General features: G+C 49.1%; 11 protein-coding genes across 11 annotated transcripts; 4 read left to right on the plus strand and 7 right to left on the minus strand.

Annotated features, from left to right (window-relative positions):
- Nucleotides 1-203: 203 nt before the first annotated feature.
- TGAM01_v205506 (short-chain dehydrogenase) lies at nt 204-1,001 on the minus strand (the record flags this gene model as incomplete). Its single annotated transcript, XM_018802823.1, has 1 exon — nt 204-1,001. The coding sequence occupies one exon, from the start codon at nt 999-1,001 to the stop codon at nt 204-206; it is 798 nt and encodes a 265-aa protein (XP_018663940.1).
- Nucleotides 1,002-2,871: 1,870 nt separating this feature from the next.
- TGAM01_v205507 (hypothetical protein) lies at nt 2,872-3,758 on the minus strand (the record flags this gene model as incomplete). Its single annotated transcript, XM_018802824.1, has 2 exons — nt 2,872-3,368; nt 3,692-3,758. 2 exons carry the CDS (start codon nt 3,756-3,758, stop codon nt 2,872-2,874), a joined length of 564 nt encoding a protein of 187 aa, XP_018663941.1.
- A 520-nt stretch (nt 3,759-4,278) lies between these two features.
- Nucleotides 4,279-4,548, plus strand: TGAM01_v205508 (hypothetical protein; the record flags this gene model as incomplete). The annotated part of the gene is made up of 1 exon (XM_018802825.1): nt 4,279-4,548. The coding sequence occupies one exon, from the start codon at nt 4,279-4,281 to the stop codon at nt 4,546-4,548; it is 270 nt and encodes an 89-aa protein (XP_018663942.1).
- Nucleotides 4,549-5,067: 519 nt separating this feature from the next.
- TGAM01_v205509 (hypothetical protein) lies at nt 5,068-6,105 on the minus strand (the record flags this gene model as incomplete). The annotated part of the gene is made up of 1 exon (XM_018802826.2): nt 5,068-6,105. The coding sequence occupies one exon, from the start codon at nt 6,103-6,105 to the stop codon at nt 5,068-5,070; it is 1,038 nt and encodes a 345-aa protein (XP_018663943.2).
- A 918-nt stretch (nt 6,106-7,023) lies between these two features.
- Nucleotides 7,024-7,662, minus strand: TGAM01_v205510 (hypothetical protein; the record flags this gene model as incomplete). Its single annotated transcript, XM_018802827.1, has 1 exon — nt 7,024-7,662. The coding sequence occupies one exon, from the start codon at nt 7,660-7,662 to the stop codon at nt 7,024-7,026; it is 639 nt and encodes a 212-aa protein (XP_018663944.1).
- Nucleotides 7,663-9,068: 1,406 nt separating this feature from the next.
- TGAM01_v205511 (polysaccharide deacetylase) lies at nt 9,069-10,199 on the minus strand (the record flags this gene model as incomplete). Its single annotated transcript, XM_018802828.1, has 4 exons — nt 9,069-9,213; nt 9,282-9,686; nt 9,755-10,031; nt 10,094-10,199. 4 exons carry the CDS (start codon nt 10,197-10,199, stop codon nt 9,069-9,071), a joined length of 933 nt encoding a protein of 310 aa, XP_018663945.1.
- Nucleotides 10,200-13,518: 3,319 nt separating this feature from the next.
- TGAM01_v205512 (OPT oligopeptide transporter) lies at nt 13,519-16,388 on the plus strand (the record flags this gene model as incomplete). Its single annotated transcript, XM_018802829.2, has 5 exons — nt 13,519-13,587; nt 13,695-13,832; nt 13,891-13,972; nt 14,031-16,123; nt 16,185-16,388. 5 exons carry the CDS (start codon nt 13,519-13,521, stop codon nt 16,386-16,388), a joined length of 2,586 nt encoding a protein of 861 aa, XP_018663946.2.
- A 461-nt stretch (nt 16,389-16,849) lies between these two features.
- TGAM01_v205513 (hypothetical protein) lies at nt 16,850-18,467 on the minus strand (the record flags this gene model as incomplete). The annotated part of the gene is made up of 3 exons (XM_018802830.1): nt 16,850-17,559; nt 17,617-18,153; nt 18,404-18,467. 3 exons carry the CDS (start codon nt 18,465-18,467, stop codon nt 16,850-16,852), a joined length of 1,311 nt encoding a protein of 436 aa, XP_018663947.1.
- A 1,031-nt stretch (nt 18,468-19,498) lies between these two features.
- Nucleotides 19,499-19,912, plus strand: TGAM01_v205514 (hypothetical protein; the record flags this gene model as incomplete). The annotated part of the gene is made up of 1 exon (XM_018802831.1): nt 19,499-19,912. One exon carries the CDS (start codon nt 19,499-19,501, stop codon nt 19,910-19,912), a length of 414 nt encoding a protein of 137 aa, XP_018663948.1.
- A 2,153-nt stretch (nt 19,913-22,065) lies between these two features.
- TGAM01_v205515 (hypothetical protein) lies at nt 22,066-22,604 on the plus strand (the record flags this gene model as incomplete). The annotated part of the gene is made up of 2 exons (XM_018802832.1): nt 22,066-22,148; nt 22,199-22,604. The coding sequence occupies 2 exons, from the start codon at nt 22,066-22,068 to the stop codon at nt 22,602-22,604; spliced, it is 489 nt and encodes a 162-aa protein (XP_018663949.1).
- Nucleotides 22,605-22,966: 362 nt separating this feature from the next.
- On the minus strand, nt 22,967-23,953 carry TGAM01_v205516 (hypothetical protein; the record flags this gene model as incomplete). The annotated part of the gene is made up of 1 exon (XM_018802833.1): nt 22,967-23,953. One exon carries the CDS (start codon nt 23,951-23,953, stop codon nt 22,967-22,969), a length of 987 nt encoding a protein of 328 aa, XP_018663950.1.
- Between the last annotated feature and the right edge of the window lie 561 nt (nt 23,954-24,514).

Consider the following 24,514-nt stretch of genomic DNA (forward strand, 5'->3'; position numbering starts at 1 on the left):
ACAAGATTATGATTCAAGTTCTTCAGTATGTCCTATCCATATTAATTTATATACCATTCCCGCATGTTAAGCTAAAAAGCATTATCAGTGTACTTCAAGTCTATGGAAGAGAGGGGGCAAATCCCAAGCACAACGCTTTGGTAGGCCTCCGATGTCTTGATCATATTATCGACTTGTATTACTTTCTCAGAGATTTGAAACCCTCAGTTACGAGCAGTCTTTTCGTCATATTCGTCCCCGTAGGCGCTGTACCACCGTTCAACCAAGTCCTTTGCTGCGCCAGCACCAATAGTATCTTTTCCAGATTCAAGGCCAGTATTCACCTCTGCCAGAAACTCATCAATACTGAGTGCCGACTTATTGTTGTGCTTCTTGTTGTCATCAGGATCTGCCCTTTCGCGGTGAAGGTCGGTGGCCACCGTCGGCGGTACAATCTCTACCACACCAATGTTGTTGTATCCATTTTGGTGCAATTGTGTCCTCAGATTCATAGTCCAGAAGTGCACCCACGCCTTTGTACCGCTGTAAACCGGGTTGATGGTCATGAATGGATTGTAGCCCAAAATGCTCGAGACGTTGATGATTAAAGGTGTTCCATTGGACTTCTTGAAGTGTGGCAGAAATCCTACCGCCAAATGCAAAGGCCCGTGAACATTGATGTTGATTTCTTCATCTGCCTTAGCCAGAAGCGTCGCTGGGTCATCATTGACCATATCTAGCGGACGTTGTACTCCCGCATTATTGACCAGACAGTCAACATCAGGATGGTCTGAGAGGACTCGAATAATAAAGGGTGCAATGTCTTGAATTACACCTGTGTCGAGGACGTAATAGGCGGCAGCTCCAATCTCCTTGCTGGTAGCTTCGAGTTTTGACTTTGTTCGTCCGACTAGAATGACTTTTTTGCCTCGCTTGATGAAGTCGATGGCGAGGCCTTTTCCAATACCTCCAGCGCCTCCTGTAATCACAGCGCACTTGAAGTCGTATTTTGTAGAACCCATGTTTTCGTCACAGTTTTCGAGGTTTGGTAAATCTAGAGTCCTTGCTGATGACAGATTGTACAAAGTAGTAGTAGGCACTGGATGAATGTCTATGTTGGGTGAAATGGCTTCTGCTTTTATATGCCATCCTGGAGCTCACAACAGCAGGATGAATCAGCAGGCTCGATTATTACTCGTAGGCTCAATGGACGACGACGAGTGTAACTGGTTCCGGACGCGGGTGCGGATACAGATGCCCGGAGCTGACTTATGAGCTCCAATTACATCATCACTATCTTCGGAGGTACCATGGATCCACTTCGGCCTTTAAGAGCCAACCCACGTCTCCAACAGGCATATATGTCTACTTTTGTCTACATCTATGGCCGCTTGACTATGCAATCGCCTATAGTTGGGATTAAACGGCGCACCAGAGCTAACAATGCTTAGTTTCCTTGCGTACCTCGTCTCTTAAGCGTCTGTCCGGTCTGACAAATGAGCCTCAACCTCGGAGCATCCCGGAACTGAGAACGCGAAATGTTCCATCGAAAGCTTCGCCAAGTGGCGAATAGAGAAATGTTTCTTGATTTTAAGTTTGGTGGAAGCTTACTACATTTGCCAGATTTCTGTAAAGACGAGAAAGACAGGCAAAGCAAACCTCGAGCAAACTATGTAGTTTTGGAAGATATCGATTGACCTTGATAAATTTGTCTTTAGGCTTTAACCATTCTTTGCTTGTTCGGGTGGCGGAAGTGGGAAGGAGTTGTCTCTCAAATATATTAAATTAAGGGAAACAAAGGAGACAGAAGGATATGTCAAGACACCACCTCTTTAGCCAGAAGCCCGTAATTGCTTGCATGAGACATACCGCAATAGCACGGTCCCCAAGACCCCATCTTCGTGTTGTTACGAGGCTGCATCAGTTTTCGCTTGATTTTTCATCCGGCTTGTTTATCTCCTTTTCTGGTACTATGAACGAGGCTTACAAATGCATTGCAACAGTGAGGCTATTCGGATAGGGACCGGAAGTGGCCAATGTCGATCCGGGAGCCGGCCCCCGAATTGTGTGTTTTTTCCTTGGCTCTGGCAAAGAATGAGATTGGAAAAACTCAACTATTTTCCCCTGGCTAGGAACTTACGCTAGCGGCTTGCGGCCGGGCGTCTTGCGCTTCCCGAGTCTGCCGCCGCTGTGCTTCTCTTGAGGCGATCTGCACCGTCGCCATCCAGCGAGAAGTGGGTAGCTCGGCGCCAAACAAATACTCAGTGTCAAGCTATCTTTGGCAATTCTAGCTCTTTTTCGCTGCTAAAGTGGGACAATAGAAGCCAAAGGACACTTGAAGTTAGCATTCGAGGTCCGAACTTGTGAACCAAGGGACTTGTTTGGTCATGTAATTAATTGTCTAAGGCAACGTGTGAGCGGCGCCACCCAAGATTTGCCATCTACGATATTCACAGATCTACATGGCAGTAAGTTTTCAACCCCCCATTTGCTTCGCGAAAAAAAAAAAACAAGACTCATGAAGCCGCTTGCGTCTGCAGACTTTGACAGCGTGTTGTTCATGTCACAATGCCTCTTCCATTTCCCCCCTGTCGGCATTGAGTCTACTATGTGTGCGGCCTGGCTCCATTGAGCCAAAATCACACAATTTTCCTTCACAACTATTACTAACAGGTAATGAAGAAGTACTAACCCTATCATGCATTTGGTCTGTTGGAAATCAGATGCGGCCAAATGATAGTATGACTGAGATACGGTCATAGACATTGGACGTGGCGCTGAGACCTGCGTATTTAGTAGTCAGGTCGCATTGTTCAAACTATGTTTTGGAACCAAGCTCGATTTTCCAAAACTCTTACTATTGCTCTATAGATGTAAATGCTGAGGGAATAATTATGATCCTTGATCATCTTTCCAGCCATTCTTTTGCCAATCTTGAAGACTAGGAAGTCCAAGCGATTCACCTTTCTCATCAGTGCCAATAGCTTGGGCAACTTTGGCATCGTGCGCCCTGATAACCCATATGTTCGGCTGCTTCGTGAGTTCAGCGGTGCGTTGAATAGTGTCAAAAGCTTGATATTGATCCTCATGCATAGTACGTTTGCTAAAGGGAGGCCGTCCAGTCAGCTTCGAGTCTCCCAACAATGCCGAGTGATGAAAGCAGTCCCCTGAAAGAATGATAAAATCATCAGGCCCTTCTGTGTCCTGAATCTTGACGCGTACGACAAGCATGACATGTCCAGGCATGTGGCCCGGGGCGTCAATAACGTATACCGAGCCATCGTCGTAAACGTCACAAGCCCGTTCGAATGTGGCCAGCGCAAGCCAGCCAGAAGATGGCGTTCGCCTCTCAACAGACTTATAGAGTCCGGCTTCAATCTCTAGACCAGCTGACGTTTATGTGTTTTACGCTGTGAGACCGGCCGACTCTCAGGAATTGTAAGCTCCACGATCCTCTTGGAACCAGCAGTTGAAAGTCTCGGCTCCAGATGGACGAATTCCCGTCAAAGGGGTAGCCTGGACGGGCCTTGAACATGCTCGTCGGCCCTACCCAAAGTTCTGCTTGCTCGAATCCCGAATTTCCAACATCGCCGATGTGATCAAAGTGAAGAGATCAGACTATCGACCTGAGGACACACTGGGGCTTTTAAATTTAACAAACCAGCCAATTCTCTATGCAAATGACAGAAATCCTGCTGATCAACTGACTAACTCATCAGCCAACAGCTTGAACCATACAGTGCCACCAAACTCGCCTCGGATTCGTCAACGAAGCCCATCTTGGGCCGATTCATATTTGCCGTTAGTCGTTCACTATCATCCGTGTCTCTGGTGTCAATTCTACGGCCCTTGGCTCAAATCAGCTCATTGAGTTCGACAGATACAGCAGGCGAACGGAACGATACCACTCGCCGACAGCTACCCGAGTCCTTATCTCTCTGACGCTGCTTCGTGTCAAAGAGGTGACCACAAAGGCCAGCACCGACCTACATGTGAATATTCGCAAGTTCCATATCTACGAGCATCTCCCTTCGGCCATCCACTACCAGGATGAATATTACGAACAGGATCCTCTACTTTAACGTTGTATACATTAAAACCGCTGAAGACAAGAAGAAAGGACGAAGAAGAGCGTAACAACGAAAACAGAACCTTCATCGCCTGGCTACACTCTCCTGACGAATGGTGAACCGTGCGCTATGATGAGTACATATATTGCACCAGATATTTCCATAGATACATATAGATTGAAGACCTCCTTGTTCCTCTGAGCTTTGATTGCCGCAACCATCAACCACAATGCTACTAAGCGGGGCTTCAATCGTGAAGCAGGGCATAGTGCGCAACCTACAATCTGCTACGCAACAGCTGCAACCATGTGGAGTCGATCTCTCTCTACGCCGTGTCTTCAAATGGACCTCACCTGCCATAATCGACTCTGACAATTCGAATCGACAAGCTGCCAATACCTCCGAGCTACGCTTTGACAAGGAAACCGAGGCTATCAAACTACGCCAAGGGGCATATCTCGTTGAGTTCAACGAAACTGTCTCTGTCCCATTGGACTAAATGGGCCAGTTGTTTGTGAGGTCATCACTATGGCGGTCTGGCGCCACACTCACTGCGGGTGTTGTGGATGCTGGTTATGAAGGCGCTCTTGGTGCATTGCTGGATGTCAAGAATTCAGCCGGGATCTTGCTCTATAGGAATGCTAAGCTGGGGCAGATTGTGATGCATCAGTTGGAAGCAAAGGTTGCAGGCTATCGTGGTATTTATCAATATTCAGGGAGCAAATTAGTGGTTGTATCTGGAAACAGATGCATATGCCGAGAATGAGTGGGAAATAGCGTGATCATGTCTAATAGAGGAGTAAAGATTGAAGACAGAAAAAATAATAGAAATAGAGATAGTAAATACTAAAGAAGGTACAAATAGTAGAGATGGTAAAAATAGTAGAGATGGTAAAAATAGTAGAAGTAGTAGAGGTAGTAGAGGTAGCAGAGGTAGCAGAGGTAGTAGAGGTAGTAGAGGTAGTAGAGACAGTGTATTACCTGGTTCAGAACACGATGAAAGGAAGATGGCTAGATTTCAACGGTTTCTTCCTACGGCCGAGGAGAGATAGTGCCCCAGAACATCCTGTACGACTTCGTAAAGCTTAGACCTCCCTGCCAGAACACTCCGCATCCTCTCATTTGAGAGATCCTCTTCGTACTTCTCTGCCACATTATCCGAAATGATATGAAGGTACCCAAACCGAATGCCATGTTGAATTGCTGCCTGGCCCATCATTCCCACCTCGGGATCTACAAAGTCAACAGAACTTGGCAACGATGCTAGCCAATTCTTCGTTTCGTGCAAAACGCTTCCCAAGGTTATGTGGTTTCCTTTAACTGTACAGGCTTGAGCCACACTGGCAACTGAGTCTCGGAGAACGTTTTCCCATTCCACAGCTTGTCCACGCACGTACGAAAGCCCGCCAGTTGCCAGCAAAGTGTTTGGCCTCAGTCCCCTCTTAACACTTCCCAGCTTGCCAAGGTAGAGAACCTCACGCACACCATACTGGGACGCAAGATAATGTACGACTTCTCCAGAAATGTTGCCCCAAAACGCGGGCCGAAAGCCCACGAATGCCACTTTACGACCATTGAATTGGCGCACTTTCCAAGCAAAGCAGCCGTCCCCAGCCCAATCCACGGGGCCAGTCAGCCGCTCCAAGCGATGGACCATGCCGAGAACAACAGTATCAGCCCCTTCTGGGAATCCACGAATACTTGTAGCCTTGAGCGCGTTCTGAGTGTCGGAGCAAGAGGCTGGTTGGAAAGACACCCTTGACGGAGGTGTCAACATGCCTCCTTGACGCTGCTGGATGCCGAGGAAACTAGCAATGGCCTCAGCGTAGTGCTCTACGTAATCATATCCTGGGAAACACTCGATGTATAAATGGTTATTGATAATCCGGGCGGTAGGTCGCTGCCAGTTGAAGGGCTTGTCTTGTTTTTCTCCCTGAAAGATGGTAGAAGGATATGATCGCTCGTACGCCCCCACTACTGTGATTCCATCGTAAGCGCGTTCGCGGACCGCCTGGTGTATCTTTAGGTCGAGATATCGAGGCAAGGAAGCACCCATCGTGTGGTTTTCTATAGTAGCTTCGCATCGGGGGTACAGCCTACTGATGATAGTATAAGGACGCCTGTGTCAGAGTGTCTCCTGTTAGCCCTAACAGGTATTTCGAGAATGTGTCTATAAGACAGACCCAGTGTTTAAAACGCGAAGATACTTGTAATGTAAAGTGCACGCCATCCGTTGTCCCGTCCCTTGGAGCAAAAGAATGGGAACTTTCATGGCAACTCGTGTCGTAAGCAGTACAGACATGGTTCGCAGATATCTAGTCGCAATTAATGCAAGACGCTTTGAGGAAGAAGATGAATATAATCAGCTAAATGATGCTCTTTTCTGATCCATCACTCGGGTACTATTTCTGTATTTGTTACCCAAGCCAGGCCTTAAAAACTTATTTGCAGCATTATATGTACTAATATTCATATATACTCTGGTTGTAACACGTTTAACTAGTGTGACTTTGTATTACACCCCTCGGAACATATCTTGATAATATTACGTATCTCGTATTACGGGTTAAAATTCGCTCGTAATATCTTTGACTGGTGTGACTTTGTGTTACATATCTCGGGAAACAAGCCACTGACTCTTGACATCGACTGTTCTGATTGAACTGGGTGAAAAATATTGTAACCATGTAAAGAATTGTCTTTACAGAAACATTTCCTGTATCAGTTTGACATACTTGCTACTGTTTATATTCAGCAATACTTGGGGGCTAATTTTATCACGGGGTGGGCATATACCTGACACACATCACTCAGTCACATCCCCATCACTACGCAGATAGATTTCGAAATCTCCAAAAAAGAGTTTCATTGATAGTGTATTAACATCCCTAGTCCTATCGTCCCCTTGTAAACCATGTATTCGAGTTGACAATCAGCTCTCAAACGAGCACGAAACACATTTCTGATCCACCATTTACAGCAGAGCAACGACAGCGACGACACCAGCAGCCAGGACGGATCCGACAATGCCAGCAGCGTTGGGAGCAGCACCGTTGGCGGGAACAGAGCTGGTGGGGTGAGCGCCAGAGGAGGTGCCGTTGCCGTTGTGGCCAGGAGTGCCGGTGGAAAGGCCCCTGGAGGCAGTGGCCGTGGACGAGCCGCTGGAGACGACGGGAGCAGCAGTGGTGACGGCAGCAGAGGCAGACTGGGAAACGGCAACAGAGGTAGCCAGAGTCGTGGCCTCAGCGGTGGTGGCCTTAACGATCACCTGGGTCTCAGCACCGGTGGCAGAGGCCTCGGCGGAGGAGGTGGCGGCAGCATCCACGGCCTTGGTCTTGAGGTCGAGGTAGCTGGGCGAGTAGGTGGCGGTGCCCGAGTAAAGCGGACATCCAGGGACATCAGTCTTAGGGGGGGCGCGACCACCGCCGCAGTCGAGGAAGTCGCAGAGCTCGCCGGTGCCGGGAACATACCAGATGCGGCTGGCATAGGCGTCGTAGCCGGGCAGGCCGCTGGGCTGGACGACGGTGTCGGTGTAAGTGCAGCCGGCAAGGTCAGTCTTGGCCAGGGCCGAGGCGGCCAGGAGGAGAGTCGCGGCGAGAGATCGAACAGCCATGGTGGACGTTTTTGTTGTTGATGGTTTTTTATGAACGTGTAAGTGAAGAACGGAGTTCAAGTGGGCGATGGACTTCAACAGCCTTGGGCGTTCAGCAGCAAATGAGCGAATGGACGATCACCGGAGCAATCTTTGGTAATGAGCGAATGACTGGCAGAAACAAAAAAGAAGCCAAAAGCTCGCGTTTGCAACGGCCATGGCGGCCCTTTTAACGAGATTCCAAGATGCCTAGTTCTGGGGCCAGCGTGCCGCGGGTGGCTCCAACTTGCCCGCCGCCTCCGGGTCTACCAAGATGAGACGCCGCTAACTTGGGCCCGTTCAGGCAATGGCCGAGCCACGGGCCCTGAAATCGGGGATTTCTGCTGCTTTGCCGCCTGGATCGAGTGGTTCGATGTGGCATCGCTCGCTTTGCAATTGCCCCTTTTTGCTTTCCTTGCGGTGGCCGTTATGCTGGATGTGGGAATATCCATGCCTTTTCCTGCCTGCCATTCGGCGGTTCTCCAGTTGCCACCTGCAACCTACATGCTACACGTACATATTGAGAGCGCTACGGAACTTCAAGTCGCCACGAGCACGGATAATTTTAAATTAACCCGTTAGCTCTACAGCCAACGCTGCATTCCATATACAGTAATACGAGAAATGAGAAAAACCTGCCAACCGCGAGTGGAGTGGTTGATGAGGCCAAGTCGTGAACGAACTATTGAGCGCTAAGAGGTTTTTTTTATGTCCGGGGCTAAAGCCCAAGGGAGAAGCAGGTCTATTAATACACTGAATTACAAACAGTATTTCTCAAGTGCTACTTACTGTTTTGCTTGAGATGTTCATACTTTTACGTACAAAACAAAAGGAAAAAGAGAAGATGCTACTTGTTCCGAATAATGCAGGTTCACAGCGTCGAGAATATTCTAGAACACGCATTTCGTGCACCTCGCCTTTCGGCCTCGGAATCCTTCCCGTAGCGAGTCATTGGAAAGTCTAATGCTCCAAAACACTAGGCGTATCATAGCATGGCAACCCCTATTTTTAGATCCAAGGAACTAGAGATAGAAGGGACAGCCTCGGATAGAATGGTACCGTGAACTGGCCCGAAATCCGATTCAGCGTCGCCGTCAACAGCCGAATCGTTTGAACAGTACTGACTTGATTTGATACCGGATAAAATCCGCCAATTCAACATATCAAGGAAGATCAATTATTTCTCCACACATGAGGCTTTTGGAGGATCTCTCTCTTAAACTAAGCATAGTGCCTTGTATACTTGGAAAATTCCAACTTATTATATAGAAATCCTTTTCTTTCCTTCCCCTAAAACTCATAGGTCCATTACTGTTTCTTCAGCGAAGGAAACACGAAACCAAAATATATGCAGTACATCTCCTCATTCATTATAAGCTTAAACCTCCTCATGCGCCCTTTCTTAACATAGCGCCTCGCTCTGCCGGCATTATGGCTCCTGGCGCAGGTTTGTTTTTGCTTTTGAAGTCATCACAAATTTCTTCATTTGTCACAAATTCAACTCCCTCGTGCTTTTTGAAGTATTCAATCAGTCTTGCAAGGTGTATCGATTGTCAGTTTACAAGCAGGCAATACGTTCTTGGACTGAATCTCTTACGCACCTCTCATGCATGAGTAAAGCATGCGGTCGGCCAGACACATCTGGATGGATTGTCACAGGGAAAATGAACTCGTCGTATTCGCGGTAAAAGTAGTCGAAATGATCGCGCCAGATGTCCTCGACGTCTCGAGCGTTTACAAAACCATGACTGTTGGGTGCTTTCTTGATGAACATCATCGGCGGCAGGTCGTCCAAGTACCAATTCGATGGAATCTCGACCAAGCCCGTGCTGGTCCCCATATCAAGAGGTTTCATCCATGATTCGGCATTCTTGGAATAGTCGATTTTGGTCCAAGACGTTCCCACGGGCAAATAGTATGCCTGACAGTCGTGGTGGCTCATGCTACTATCATACTCGATTCCATAGTCCAGCAGAAGCTGGGCACCTTCGCGGCTAGTTTCCCACCTGTAGCAATGTCAAAGAACAAGAATCTTGACTCACACCACGCTTTACGACAAAAGATTTAAGCTTACCATGGTGCGACACTACCCCTGGGCGGTTTGCCGGTAAACTCGGCAAGCTGGCGGTACGTCTTATCTAACACTTGGCGCTGTTGCTCTATCGTCATGGCGGTCGGGTTCTCATGGGAGTAGCCATGCAAGCCAATCTCATGACCAGCGTCTCTCACGGCCTTCATGTCTTCCGGGAACGAGTCGAGGCTGTGCCCAGGAATGAACCAAGTGGTCTTGATGTCATAGCTGCGAAAGAGCTTAAGCAGCCGCTGTGTGCCCACGGTACCGGCAAAAATGCCTTATCACGATTGAAGTAAGAAAAACTTTATCAGAATGCCTCATTACATATATAGCACCTACCTCGGCTTATATCGTTTGTTGAGTCCTCTCCGCCATAAGAGCCAAGCCAGCCCGCAACAGCGTCGACATGAACTCCATAGCTGACAAGCACCCGCTTTTTGCCCATTGCAATAATTCTGCAATTATCTCAATGGACTCGATAAGTTATGAGGATCTTGGCTTTCTAAATGATGAGTATGATATATAAAAACATAAGACAAATGTGCACTTTTAGTCAGTAGGCGGAGAAAAGGCGAAGAACGTCATCTCACAGGTATGGATCTATCTAGTGGCGGGGTTATCAAGCGACGATGCGATCTACACACGCCTACCTTCTTAGGTAAAACACGTCTTTATCCGGGCTCATACGCGATATCCTTATTTTTTGTGAGCCCCATTATCGTTATTTAACTGATCGGTGCAGTAATTGATGTATAGAGAAATAGATATCTACATACCGTAGGTCTAGAGCCTCTACTCCAGATCGGCCCCAAACAAAAATCCATCTCTCAGGTTGAAGACCAATAATTGTTATCTGTTGAGTCTTGGCCAGTCCTGGGCTATTACTGTATTATTCTTATCAAGGGAGGCCTTGCGACTGCAAAAGTCCTGCCAATCTTGGACATGCTGGGCTTTGCGTGATCACTGACTACAGATTGCTAATAAATAGCGTCTTGCTTGGCATCATCACTCGGTGCGTTACTACTCGATCAACTACGTGATGACAGCCAGCTAGTAGCTCTTGGACTGGACTTTTGCGTCTCTGGGCGCCTGGTTCTAGACCGGCGGCCAAGGCTCCCAAACGGCATGGGAGACTTCATGGCGCACTAAGCGCTTTTTATGATGCCTACTCCTTGGATAGTAAGTGCATGTGGCGTCCATATTCATCGGAGGGTCGATCCGTTCCGGGCGAGAACGCCACAGGACTCGAGGAGCGATTCGCTGTAGAGGAGCCCAGAAGATGGACAATTTTACCAAGGCCGGTGGCAGAGGCAAAACCACAGCTCAGAATGTCTGGTGTTGATGGATGTTGCTAGCACTACCAGGTGGCTTGTATACTGCAAGTTCTCTGCGAATGAAAGCGCTCATAGTCCAGGGCTGTAATGTGCCATAAGATACTTTCAAAGTACTCTAGAATGCATGATTGGAGATAGTCGGCGCACGGACCAAACTTTGTTTATAGCGCCAGGTGATCTCCCGCCCCCAAAAGCGACATGGATCTTCCAACCCTGCTCCTACCACTTCAAGATTGTGCCTCATGAGAACTGCTGCTGGAAACAGTATGCCCAAGATTCCCTTCATAGCCTGGTGCATCACGAGCTCAAAGACCCGCAAGATCCCGGCAAAAGGTCCAGCTCCTCTAGGCAGATCTCCAATTGGCCTAGGGATACGGTGCAGATACAGTCGCAGATAAGCATCAATTTGTGTTTGTCGTCCACCCCACTGATCATCCACTTCCAACCAGGGTGTCCAACCAGCTTGCATGTTTGTCTGCATGGCCCTATTGCGTCTATAGGGCTTGTATAGCAGAGTCTCGCCGACAAGGACAAAAGTCCCCTCAGATGCGGACGAGGCATGAGTCTATCCGGATGCTTGCTACTAAACGGCCAACGAACCTGGTGCAACCAACAACTTCTGGACCAGGTCTGGATCGGCCGCCACCCTGCAGCGGTCGGTATCATCTTGCCGTTGGAGGCGCAGCCGTCTTGTCTCGCTGTAATCTCGGGCTAGCTGCACGACCTTTGACACGGAACACGTCCTTCAAAAGTTCCATTTCCCCTCGACATGCTTTCGCCAAGCTCCTATCGCTGTGTCTTGCCTTGATCCTTGTTGCCGGCTGGGGTCACACATAGTCTTCAAAAAAAAAAAACACTGAACGATAGTGAATTACCCGACTCTGTGCTACTAATCTCAAGTCATAGCGTGGAATTGACGTTTGTCTTATTCTCAGTATCTTTACAAGGCCGCGGCATGAGGCAAGCATAGCTTCTTAGAAAAACCCCTGTCTCTGTCGAGCTGAGCCGGCGTCTCGAAATAAGCTCTCTTCTTCGCTATACACGATAGCCAAAGATGTTTACGCACTCAGCGGCTCCCAATGGGCGCCCCCTGCAATTAGTAAATACTTTATCAAGCAGAGAGATGACATCCATTTCCCAGTTGTTGGTAGAAGAGGGGCCTTGCTCTGACCAAGGCGCTATGGCTTCATGAGCTCCTATTTTTCCAAAAGGTCCCATGGTTAAATGGTGCTTGGCGCTCGATATCAGTGCCTCGGTCCTTAGGATATCAATTTTGAACGCTACTAACATGTTTGTGAGGGGATGGAGGAATAGAGCGGCGCTTCGTCATCGTTCTCACCATTCACCCTTTCCTATTCGCCGTATCCAATGCCAAGTTCTAGGCACTATTACCGCTTAAGGCAGGATGAGCTCTGCGAATATGCGTAGGACGTCAAGATCAGATTGCCAATATCTAGGTCCATGGCGGAGAGCTTAGCGCCAATGCTGCACTCTGCCTATACAGATTGCTCACCACCCATTGTTGATGAGCTTCTTTTGCAGATGAGTATGCATTTCATCTTTGTGAGCGAGTCCAGACCCTTGGCATTCTGACCCCAGACGTATCTCGTACATGATACCATTGCACCATCGTTCATATGTGTTGGACAAAAGATCTTGACCCATGTTGGATTACCTTCACACGGTGTTACTCTCCGTTCGCATCTATCTAATGGCTGTTTATCGCCTTCGCTGCTACTTTGATAGCCACTCTGATGATGGAAAGGTAGTCTAAGCGGGCATTCATTCAATGCTTCAAGCTAAGTGTCCAAAGTTGGTGGGCACACCTCACTTTACTCCTTGTACCTACTCTTTACGTCTACAATAGCCAGGGATTTGGCTGATCAACCTTAGGTATGATAAGAATTACCATAGGTGCTATAATCATATGTTCTCTCTCTGTTTCAACGCACTATGCTAATTGTTGGCTAACAGTTATTAAACTGTTCTTGTATGATAACATGTAATTGTAAGAAGGCTTTGGATGGCGTATTTGCTTCTCCGCCAACGCTACGTATCTTGAACTCTAACTCATGTCTCAACCACAGTGGAGGCTGTTCCACTGTACGACGCTGGCTGGAAGAAGCCGGACCGTGCAAGGGGTGGAAATGGCGCTTCTTAGCTTTCCTGTACTTTTCTGCCAAACATTCTGTCTCTGGTGTTTGTGTTGGATGCAACCCCTTATCAAGCTCCCCCTCCCTCCTTTCCTCATACGGCTTCCAAGTGAACTTTGCCTCGGAGAAATAGCTGAAAGCTACCTACTCTGCAGTGAAACAAGACATATAACACTGACTGAACTCCTCTTCAGTTGGATATCCTTGCCAATTATTCATCTTCGTCAAGTCTGGAGAGTATTTCGAACGGCCGTCTAGAGCCTGAAATACCGCAACTATGTCCGAGGAACGTGTCACTCACGTCACCTCCAATGACACCGGTGGTGTTTTTGACGAGAAAAACACTGTATGTACCCCAAAGATTGTTTCATTCGTGACAATGTCCCATCTATCTATCGATAGTCTTCTTTAAAGACTACACTCACAAGATGGTGATTAACATTTTACCTCCAGGTTCAAAAAGAATCCAACGAGTTGCCTCAGGTCACGGAAGAAGACAATCTTGCAGAGCGCGACCTCCACGTCACCGAAGACGACTTGCTAGAGGCCAAAGAGCTTGCAGCAACATATACCCTCGAGGAAGTGCGCGAGGTAGGCAGCCATCAAAACACTCAACGTGATTAACGAGCCATTGGACTGATTGAAACAGCTCCTCAACACCTTTTACAAACTGCACAAGAGAGATCCCAATTTTCCCCTCGACGTTATTGAGAAGATTGAGGACTTTCTCAGTGAGTTCCCATCCCAATCACAGTTATCAAATCAATTTCTCTAACTGGACCTGCTTAGTCAACGATGGCATCTTTGACCAACCCGAGAAACACGAGCAACAAATCTCCGAGATGAAGATCCAAGCCGCCCTCATCACCACAAACTCTCCCTACGCAGAAGTCCGCAGCGTCGTCGACAACAAAGACGACCCGACAATGCCCTGCTCCACCATCCGAGCCTGGGTCCTGGGAATCTTCTTCTCGGGCGCCATCGCCTTCATCAATGGCTTCTTCGGCATTCGTCAGCCCGCCATCAGCGTCACGTCCAATGTGCCCCAGCTGCTTGCATACCCTCTGGGAAAGCTATGGGAAAAGACGCTGCCGGATGTGGGCATCACGCTCTTTGGGACCCGCCATAGCCTCAACCCGGGCCCTTTCAACAAGAAGGAACACATGCTCATTACGCTCATGGCCAGTATCGCGAAGAGCACGCCGTACACTCACTACATTGTCTGGATCCAGTTCCTGCCGCACTTCTTCAACCAATCGTGGGCCATCAACTTTGGCTATCAAATCTTGATTGCCCTGTCGAGCAACTTCATCGGCTACAGTCTCGCCGGAATCTGCCGAAGATTCTTAGTGTATCCGTCTTATTGTGTATGGCCCCAGGCCCTCGTCACCATTGCCCTCAACAGCGCTTTCCACAGCGAGGGCAATGCGCCAGCTCTAGGTCCATTCGGCAAAATATGGACAATGTCGCGATTCAAGTTCTTCTTCTACGCCTTCACGCTCATGTTTGTCTATTTCTGGTTCCCCAACTACATCTTCGCAGCGCTTGCAACCTTCAGCTGGATGACCTGGATTGCTCCGAACAACCCCAGCCTGACTTACATCACGGGCTCCAACAACGGCCTGGGCCTCAATCCCTTTCCCACTTTTGACTGGAACGTCCTGACGTACAACGTCGATCCTCTCATGGTGCCGTTCTTCAGCACCTTCAACCTCTTCATCGGCATGTTCTTCTCCATGTTCATCGTCATCGCCGTCTACTTCACAAACACGTACAACACCGCCTACCTGCCAATCAACTCCAACAAGCCCTACGACCACTACGGCAACCGCTACAACGTCACCGCCATCCTCGACGACCGCGGCATCATCGACAACACTAAATACCAAGCCTACTCACCTCCCTATCTCTCCGCCGGCAACATCATCATCTACATGTTCTTCTTCAGCGCCTACACCGCCGCGCTGACCTACGGCTTCCTCTACCACCGGCTCGAAATCGCCATGGGTTTCAAAGACCTCGTCAACAGCTTCCGCCCCTCCAAGCGGGACGAGGTTGAAAAGGGCCAGATCCTCGACGTCCACAACCGCCTGATGAAAAAGTACAAAGAAGTCCCCGAGTGGTGGTACATGATCGTCCTCGTCGTCAGCGTGGCCCTCGGCTGCGCCGCCATCGCCCACTGGCCCACTGACACCAGCCCCGGCGTCGTCTTCTACGGCATCGCCCTCTGCCTCATCTTCATGGTGCCCACGGGCATCATCTACGCCATGACCGGCATCGAGGTCTCGCTCAACGTGCTGGCCGAGTTCATCGGCGGCTCCTTTGTCGAAGGCAACGCCCTCGCCATGTGCTTCTTCAAGACGTACGGCTACGTCACTTGCTCCCACGCCCTCTACTTCAGCAACGACCTCAAGCTCGCCCACTACGTCAAGATCCCCCCGCGCTTCACCTTCTTCGCCCAAATGGTCCCCACGCTCGTCTCGACCTTTGTCTGCGTCGGCATCGTCACGTATCAAGTCCACCTCGAGGGCGTGTGCACAAAGGACGCGCCCTTCAAGTTCGTCTGCCCCGGCGAAAACACCTTCTTCACCGCCGCCGTGCTCTGGGGCACCGTCGGCCCCAAGAAGATCTGGGGCGTCGGCGGCCAGTACTCTGAGACGCTGCTCGGCTTTCCCCTGGGCGTCGCCGTCGTCGTCATCTTCTGGCTGCTGGGCAAATACTTCCCCAGGAGCCGTGTGCTCCGCAGCACACACCCCGTAGTCCTCCTCTTTGGCGGCCTTCAGTGGGCTCCGTACAACTTGACTTACATGTGGCCCGCCGTGCCCGTCGCGGCGTTTTCATGGGTCTACATTAAGAAACGATACTTGGCTTTGTGGTCAAAGGTAAGGAAATGCCAAAAATGATGCCAGATATCCTGCTTTTGCTAACATTCTTCATACGTAGTACAACTTTGTATTATCGGCCGCCTTCTCCGCCGGCATCGCCATCTCAGCCATCATCCAATTCTTCGGCCTCACCTATCACGGCATCGCGCTCGACTGGTGGGGCAACAACGTTGTCGCTCAGGGATGCGAGGCCGACGACTGCCTTCTCAAGACGCTGCCTGAGGGAACGTTCTTCGGACCTTCACCTGGCCATTATAACTGAGTGTCCTTTCTTCTCTAAATGCTCTCTCTCCTAGTACAGCGGATAGCTCCTTCTTTCTTTTAAGCGTTTTACATCATGACGTTTTGGTATAGCCTTCTATTATACTACTTTTATCTAACAATGGATGATTACTTGATTTTATGGATTAAAAGACGTCTATTTGTCTATAGGTAGCCAGTTCTATAATAAGATAAGCAACTGAAACCACATAAACATTCAATCTTCTGCTAGCAACCGCAAACACAGCGGACATGGTTATTAGAAATCAAATGCACAATTCAAATCAGATCACAAAGGCACAAAAGTCAACAAAAATTGCATGTCAAACCGATGAAATTGAAAGTATCTGAAAGACTATTAAGAAAGGCGCAAAAAGAAAAAAGACTCTTCCATCGAAAACCGTTTTAGTCAAAGATATAAGCGAAAAGGAAAGTAAAACAACTCTCGTCCTGATTACTTCATTACTCCAATACCCCGGATTGCGACAGGGCAATCCTCTTCCAGTGATCCCGCTCTGCCTCAAGCTTCATGATACGCTCTTCTAGCTCTTCAAATCGCTGGGCCTTGCGTTCCCGCGACTTTCGAGCGGCCAGAGTGTTACGAGCTCGCTTCATGGCAATTGTGTCATGCATGTCCTCAACAATGATGGGCGGCAGGGGCTTTTCTCGTCGACGAGGGTTAACACCAGCAACGGAAGAGAGTCGCGCGCTGCCCGTAGGCGAGTCGGCTGACGACTTCTTCCGTCCGCTGCCGCTACCACTGCCGGAAGATGATGATCGGCGCATAGGCTCTGATTCCAAAGGCGTCTGAGAGGGCGAGGCGCTTGCATTTGCAAGTTCCGGGCCGCTCACATCAGCAGGGAACAGAGGGAACCAGGGATCGCTGGGGCCGTTATCAAATTCGGCAGTGCCAAAGTTGGGAGAAACATCATATGAATCAAAGTCAGGGCTGTCATTGTAGAGCGAAGGAGAGGTCAAGGCCGTCAAGGCTGCCGAGTTCGGAGCGGACATGAAGGGCTCCTGAACAAGCAGATCTTGAGGAGAGACGGTGCCAAGATTCGAGGCGGCACTCGAGGCGCCGCTGCTGAAATCAAAGCTGGAACCAACAGCAGGAGAAGAGAAGGCCGTGGAGGCACCTCCTTCGAAGACGGTGAAGTCGTCCAAATCGACGTCTGTAGTAGAGTATAAGCAAAAATACAGATCAGATGAAATAGAACAATTGTACAAACCTGCAGCGTTCATCATCTTGGCGGCTTGGATTTGGTTACCACCGTTCTGATTAAACAAAGGGACTGGCGGTCGAGTGCTGCGAGAAGACCGATTCAATGAAATTGTCGAAGAAGGAGCAGAAGATGCGTAGAACTGATTCGATAAACGATTGCCGAAAGCAGGAGATTGTGATTGATGTCCAATAGCCTGAAGTATCTGGGCCACCCGTTGGTTCTGGACTGCGGGGGAAATGTGCTTCTCGCGACGAGAGTGGCAAGAGTGACGACGTTGGCTAGGTAATTGGTTGCTCCTATTATGAGATTGACGACGAGGCTGATTGTCGAACAGAACAAAGTCCTGCTGGGGATTGTCGACGGGGTTCAGGGAGAGGTGCTCGGATGGTGCCGGCAGGGCGAAAGCTGAGTTGGGAAGCCATGTTGACTGGGAATCCGTGGTGAAGACTGAAAAGTCTTGGTCTGAAATGTTTGCGGTGAGAAGGGAACTCGTGCTGATGCTATTCAAAGCAGGGCTGAAGTTCAGGTCGACCAAATGGTGAGCTGAACGGGGTTGAGTGGGGAGAATGTTGTTTATGTCTGTGGACTGAATTTTGACGGAGGGGGGTGAAACTCTCGGGAAGAGGTTTGTTTAGATCATCGTGAAGGCAGCCTGAGGCTTCTAACGTGCTTTGAATTTATATGGTAGTAAAGCTTGGGGGTGAGGAGGGAAAAAAAAAAGAGAGAGGGAAAAAAAATTATTTGTGGCGGTTATGTATTTCTCAGGCAGCAACTCCTGCCAGCGGGTACGTACCCGGGCGGGGCGGACGGCGGTACCAAGCCAGGGCAGTGGCTCCAGGCGCAGCCCTAACATGCATGGCGCCAGGCAGCCTGCTAGGCTGTTAGGCACCCGCTGAGCGAGACTGCACGCGCAAGTAGAGGCTACAACCAGCCAAGGGCGCGCTGTGCAGGCCCCGCCGGTGACTCACACTTTTCGGCGCCAACCCGCTTCAGGCCTGGCCGGAACAGCGCCAGCCCCAGCGGGTGCCACCAGGCGTTTAGCGCCGCTTCCCCAGGCGATGGCACAGCCAGGGCTCACAGTGGAAGACAATACTGTGCGTGTGAGAGTTTTGCAGCAGGCAGGCCTATTCTCATGTTCCTTATAGATGCCATATCTGTCCAGTAATATGATACAGTTGGGATATGTCGAAGAACCTGTTCTGGGAATAGTTGTTGATGCCAATAAAGGAACATTGCAGCTGGCCTTCAATCAATTATCCAGCGAGTCTGTCTGCCAGCCAGTGCGGCCAATCAATAGACAACCTCCCGCTTTCAGTCGTCTCAACGCGTTGGCCCTCTCCAACCAGCCAACGAACGCCATTCGCCAGTTTTCGAGCTCAAACCACATTCCACTAGCTGTTTCGCTTTTATCTTCTATTATGTTTTACACTTTCGACCTATTTTCCTGTTTCAAGTACTTTTGCTCTGCTTCGTACTCCTCTCACATGGCTTAGCAATCAACCCGTCTACTCGGCCTTCGCCAGCCTTAGCCCCGAGTTACTGGTAATTACGCGAATCCTACGAAGCTACTAGGACCGCTAGCAGCGTCACTACTGGGTGGTATTACTCGAGTTACCCCATACAGCGGCAAGTTAGGCCTATCTTGTCTGCCGTCCAAAAAGCACCTCCTCCATAGGCCATTACAAACTATCGCAACATGGAAACGTGTAATCAGCTTTTCTGCATCCTTGTATACACGTAGCCGGGATGTCTAGATTAGTACATCTCACGATACCACGTAAACCACAACGCAAGCCACCTAACAGTTTAGCACCCATCACAGCACCAGCAACAACACTCGTATAGGCGGTATAGGCACTACCTCGATCTGCAGCAATTTTACATCGACATGGGAGAAATTCCCGCGTCGAGGCGCAGACCTGTGCCTCATCTTACCCTCTGGATCTGGTCCTGGCACAACGCGCGAATTGCAGCAACGAAAAAGCGACGGGTAAGATTAATCCAACCGCTCGGGGCCGTCATCCGTAAGCAGCAGCCAGCGCAGCTACGGAGTACAGTCGAGGAGGCTCAAGCCAGCACGCGAGCACAGTACGAACAGCATTCTGAGTTTGCTGTCCCGCAGTGCAACCCCAGACGATCAGAATCCTTTGGGCCAATGCAGCCCTTCGGGGCCAAAGTTTGCAGCGAGAGCACATGCCTTGCAGCCTCACCCAACAATTGGCTCACGCAAGCCTGTGACGACGACGACAACGACGAGCTCTCAAATCTGCGCGGGTCGCCGTCACATGGGGAAACGAGATAGGCAAAAAAGGCCTCGTTTGAAATTAGTCCGTACGGATTGCGCCGTCCGCCAACTGTGCGGCAGAACTGTCCTTTTCAACGTCCCGGCTGTTAGTCTATACGACGACAATACGATCAGACGCCCTCGCATTACTAGCGGGCCTGGGTCGCAATAGCGCATCATTAGCAGCCAAATCGCACCGAGGCCTCGCACACAGATTGGGAAGTCGACTGCGCGGGCTGTCATTTTCATTTCTGTTTCCTCGTCGTTGCGGGCGCCATGAAGCCCTTCTATTGGCTCGCTGCACGCGCCCAAATCCGCCCAATCACAAGGTCAGTTCAATTGGGGGAGAGAGAGGAGAATCAATAATGGCTAAACGGAACGAGGGAAATACTGCTACAGTAAACCCAGAACTCAGCGTACGGCTTTGGCGTGCCTCGGGATATGTGATTGATACAGTGCGATAAGTGATGTAGTGAACAACACTCCTTATACTAGTTCACGAGCTCCAATTCTATGGGTATCGAAAGAGTTTAAAAAATATTTCAACTCATCACCATGGCGATTCTACTACTCCCTCCCTGTGTAATCACCTGTCGAGTGATATACCATCCTTAAATTGCGATATGAGTTGAACAACGGTGTTAGATGTCCAAAATCATCATATGCCATCATTTACTAGCAAAGGGAAATGGGGTAACGAATAACTAGAGAGCATTATGATATAGACGCTTAACCAAATCTCACTATCAACCAAGACGTACAGAGCGTTATCCGACGTAGAAGCCTGTCAAGTGGTTGGATTTGATGTAGGGTATCAGGGCCTCAGTTACTCGGACTGTATTACAAAGTTGCGGGCTAACTTGTACGTAAAATTCGTTGTTAAATATGAACGGAAACAAAGCAAAGGTAAAATGCAAAACCTCGCCTTGTGTAGCCGTTCAGAGCCACAGAGGGAGACGGTGCCACTATGAAAACTGCCAAGGAATGCTGGACACAGGCTGACAATAGCAACCTTGACGGTACGTGACTGCCTGCTCGTGTAAGATACAAAGCGAGACTGGATGAAGTCTAGCAAGATCACTGAGATATGGAAGCATTAAAATGATTCGCTTGAGCTCTACTGCGTCGGTTGGGGAAAACAAGCATATACCTGGTACATTTGACGCCAAGCCAATCTTCTCTTGAACACAAGTCGTGTTAAACTTCATGGTTGAGTTTGTGAGGGATCTGTGGTGAATTTTGCGAGGTTACACCCCAGTCTGTAAGTACGGCTATTGTTTTTAATACGCAAAACTGTACGTAAATGCCAAAAAGATACAATCTTGATCGTTTACAGCAAAGAGGGAATCACATCGAGGATTTCACAAGCCACATCAAAAACAACTTCGTACTGTTGGTTTAACTAAAGCAGGCGCCCGCTACTAGTATTTCTAATGGATAGGTAATCATCTACATCAGGGTTCGAGAATGGTCTGCAAGATCCGAACTCGCGAATTTTCCATCGTGAAAAAGTAGAGTGATCTCATCCTAGCTTACTGAAACAAGGCGATTAGGAGGACTTACATCTTACTAAGGCGAAGTCAAATAAGGAAACCCATGTCACACGAAAGAAAAAGGAAAGAGGCCAGAAAGCGTGTGATTTATTCTATGTCCTAAGTGATATTTTACCATGCGTGGTCTTGGATTATCGTTGACAGCTACTGATTCACTGGGCTATACATTTGTTTACAGTTGTTGCCAAAACTTACATAGTATCGACTGCCTCCAGCGAGATCTAAACCCTATATCACGATACTATCCTGGTTGATAAGTTCTGCTACACTGGTGTTACTCTCCACATCGAGCAGAAATTCACCAGTCACTTCACTGTGTTGCCACACAAATAAGAGATATGCAAAAGCGCGTCTGAGTCTAAAGGCCAAAATGAGACGTCTATAGTAAGATGTATGATATGCGAATTACTAAGTTTACATCGGCTGATGCGAAGTTTTATTGATGGATTTTACTGTCTAACATATCTGCATGTTCAATGCCTGACGACTCCCATTTAATAGGGGTCTGCGTCTCCAACAAATCCCATCAGACATCACTCTAACACACACACATATATACATACAACAACCTGGTTTACCATCAGTTATCAACAGTTTTACACACATCAAGCAGTCGAAATGGCATCATTCGCTAAGCTCATCTTGCTGGCTTCAGCCGTCGCTGCCGCCACGACACAGCTCCTTGCAAGCGACGAGACTATGTTCTGAAAGATATTACTGCAGACATTGGTCCCCAAATCACTATTCTCAGCAATGATATAAGCTATTTTCCTATTGATGGTCTCACTGGTGCAGAGGAGATCGAAAACGACGCAATAGCCCTGATTGAAACCCTCAAGATTGCAACTGGCCATGTTAAAGAAACTGGGAGCTTGAGCGTGGTAGGCGGCCTCGAAGTCCTAGCCCAGATTGAGTACCTGATACCACCGTTCATGAATACCTTGGCCACTGTACCACTCAAATCCACCGCTTGGAATGCTCTCGAGGGACCTGGGCTCGCTCTGGAAGACCTCAAGGTTGGGAAGCAAGCTTTTTCTGAATATTTGGATGCAATCATCGCAGCCGAGCCATACGCACTAAAATCGAGAATAATTGCTGTCAAGATGCGACTTATAGACGCCTTCGACGAAATCATCAAGATTTACCCCTTGTCCTAGTGGCATCAATAATAGGCTGTGGCGGCTTGCGACTGAATCGCGCTCTGAACCGCATATTGCGGTAGACATGGGTTGTATTTCTCGGGTTTGAGTGGCGATCAGACGTTTTCGAGGCTTTGGGTGACATTGAGGGGTATGAGCCGGCGATACTCTGGCGCTTGAGCAGAAGCAACCAGGTAGAACTGCAATATAACGCCAGCTACATCTAACTCCAGTACGGGTGAGCTCATCAGGACAAAGACGTGCAAAGCTTTGCCCCATATGAAAATATAACTAGTGGCATTTATCCATATACGGACCGTACTTCGTACGCCGTACAGACTGGCCCTCTGATCTATAGTAGGCAGAATGTCTTGCTCGTCTCATAACCCATCCAGAAAGCTTTCTGCCTGGCGCTTCGCCCGTCGGTCGCCCATGTCCTTCCGGCGCTGCTCGATTTCCCGCCGCCTCGCCGCCCGCTGCGCTTCGCGCTGCTGGCGTTGCCCCTCGGTCTTGCGCCTCTCCTCTTCGAGCGACTCCATTTCCTTGGCCCGCGTCTCTTCGTCCTTGCTAAACTTGTAGAAGCCGACGCCCTTGGTCCGAACCTCGTGGTCCGCATCGTAGTGCTTCATCTCCGGCGGCGTCTCGCTCCTGTCCCGTTTGCGCGCCAGCTCCTCCATCTTGTTCGCGTCATCCGGCGCAAACGCCATCGCTTGGATCGCGTCCCCGTAAATGAGGTTACTGGGGGCGCTGGGCCGCGCTGACATGCGTTCCAGCTCCTCCGCGCCCAACAGCCCTCGCCGTATACGGCGTTCCATCTTCTCTTTGTCCGCCTTGGTTCCTTGTCGTGTACGTCCAAACTCGTCCTCATACTCGATGACTTGTTCGCCATCGCTCCTGTTCCCACCATCATCATCCGAGCTGGTCTCGTAGTCATCTTTACCTTCTACATTTTCGGCCCATTTGCGGTCAAAGTCCACAAGTGGCGCCGCTTCGTTGTCCTTTGGTACGTAATCGCCACGCTTCATCGCAGCGTAGAGCCGTGCCTTGCTCTCCATCTTGCGTTTTGCCCACTCGCGTTCTCGCGTCTCTTCTTCCGTCCCGGTCACTTCTTTGAGGACCAGTTGTTCCGATTTCGCATTTCTCTCCTTGGTATCAGCCTTTTTTGACTTGCCAGCGGCGCGAAAGATGTCATCCTTGGATTGCTTTGATGGCCTCGGGCGTCCAGAAGCTGCTGATGCTGATCCCTGGGGAGCAGCATTAGACATGAGTGATGTGAGCTGAGCAGTGAAATCCAATGACGACGATAATGTCTCTCGTTTGGCTCGTTTCTGAGGCTTTTGGCCGTAAAGATTCGGATCCTGGGGCATCGTGATTTATGTCCGTCTGTTTCTTCTCTGATGCGGTTGAGAGTACTCTGTTTGCGCCTCAAAATATCGCGTTTAATTTTCAACAAAGTCGATTTCTTCTTTTCAAAGATAAGTGCTGGATATCACAGAAAGTCTTCCAGAGTTCAGTTATAATATTTTAGTCTCAGGTAGTGAGTTTGTGGAATCTCAAAGGTGTTATATCGCCATGGTGCTACTGGAAGGTGAACGTCACTGAAGAAAGGAAAATGATCAGTGTGATGACTAAGCAACGCATATAAGCCATTCGCGAGTATGCATCTAGGAAGACGCAAATGATAACTAGATGGAAGACAACAAAATATTCCAATGCTCTGCAAAGCTTATATACCATATTATAATACGATTAAATACAGTTAGCCATAGCATACTGCATAGCACCGGTTCCAGAGCGACAGCCTCACTACCTCTTGTCTTATGGCGCGAGAGCACTCACGATTACCCTAGGACTTGGGCAGTAGTGCATACAGATAGACTCTTCATCCAAAAAGAGCCCATCAGTGGATCGTAACTGAACGTCATAAT

This window comes from Trichoderma gamsii (assembly GCF_001481775.2).
Source record: "Trichoderma gamsii strain T6085 chromosome Unknown Scaffold_17.2, whole genome shotgun sequence".
In the NCBI taxonomy this organism is placed as follows: domain Eukaryota; kingdom Fungi; phylum Ascomycota; class Sordariomycetes; order Hypocreales; family Hypocreaceae; genus Trichoderma; species Trichoderma gamsii.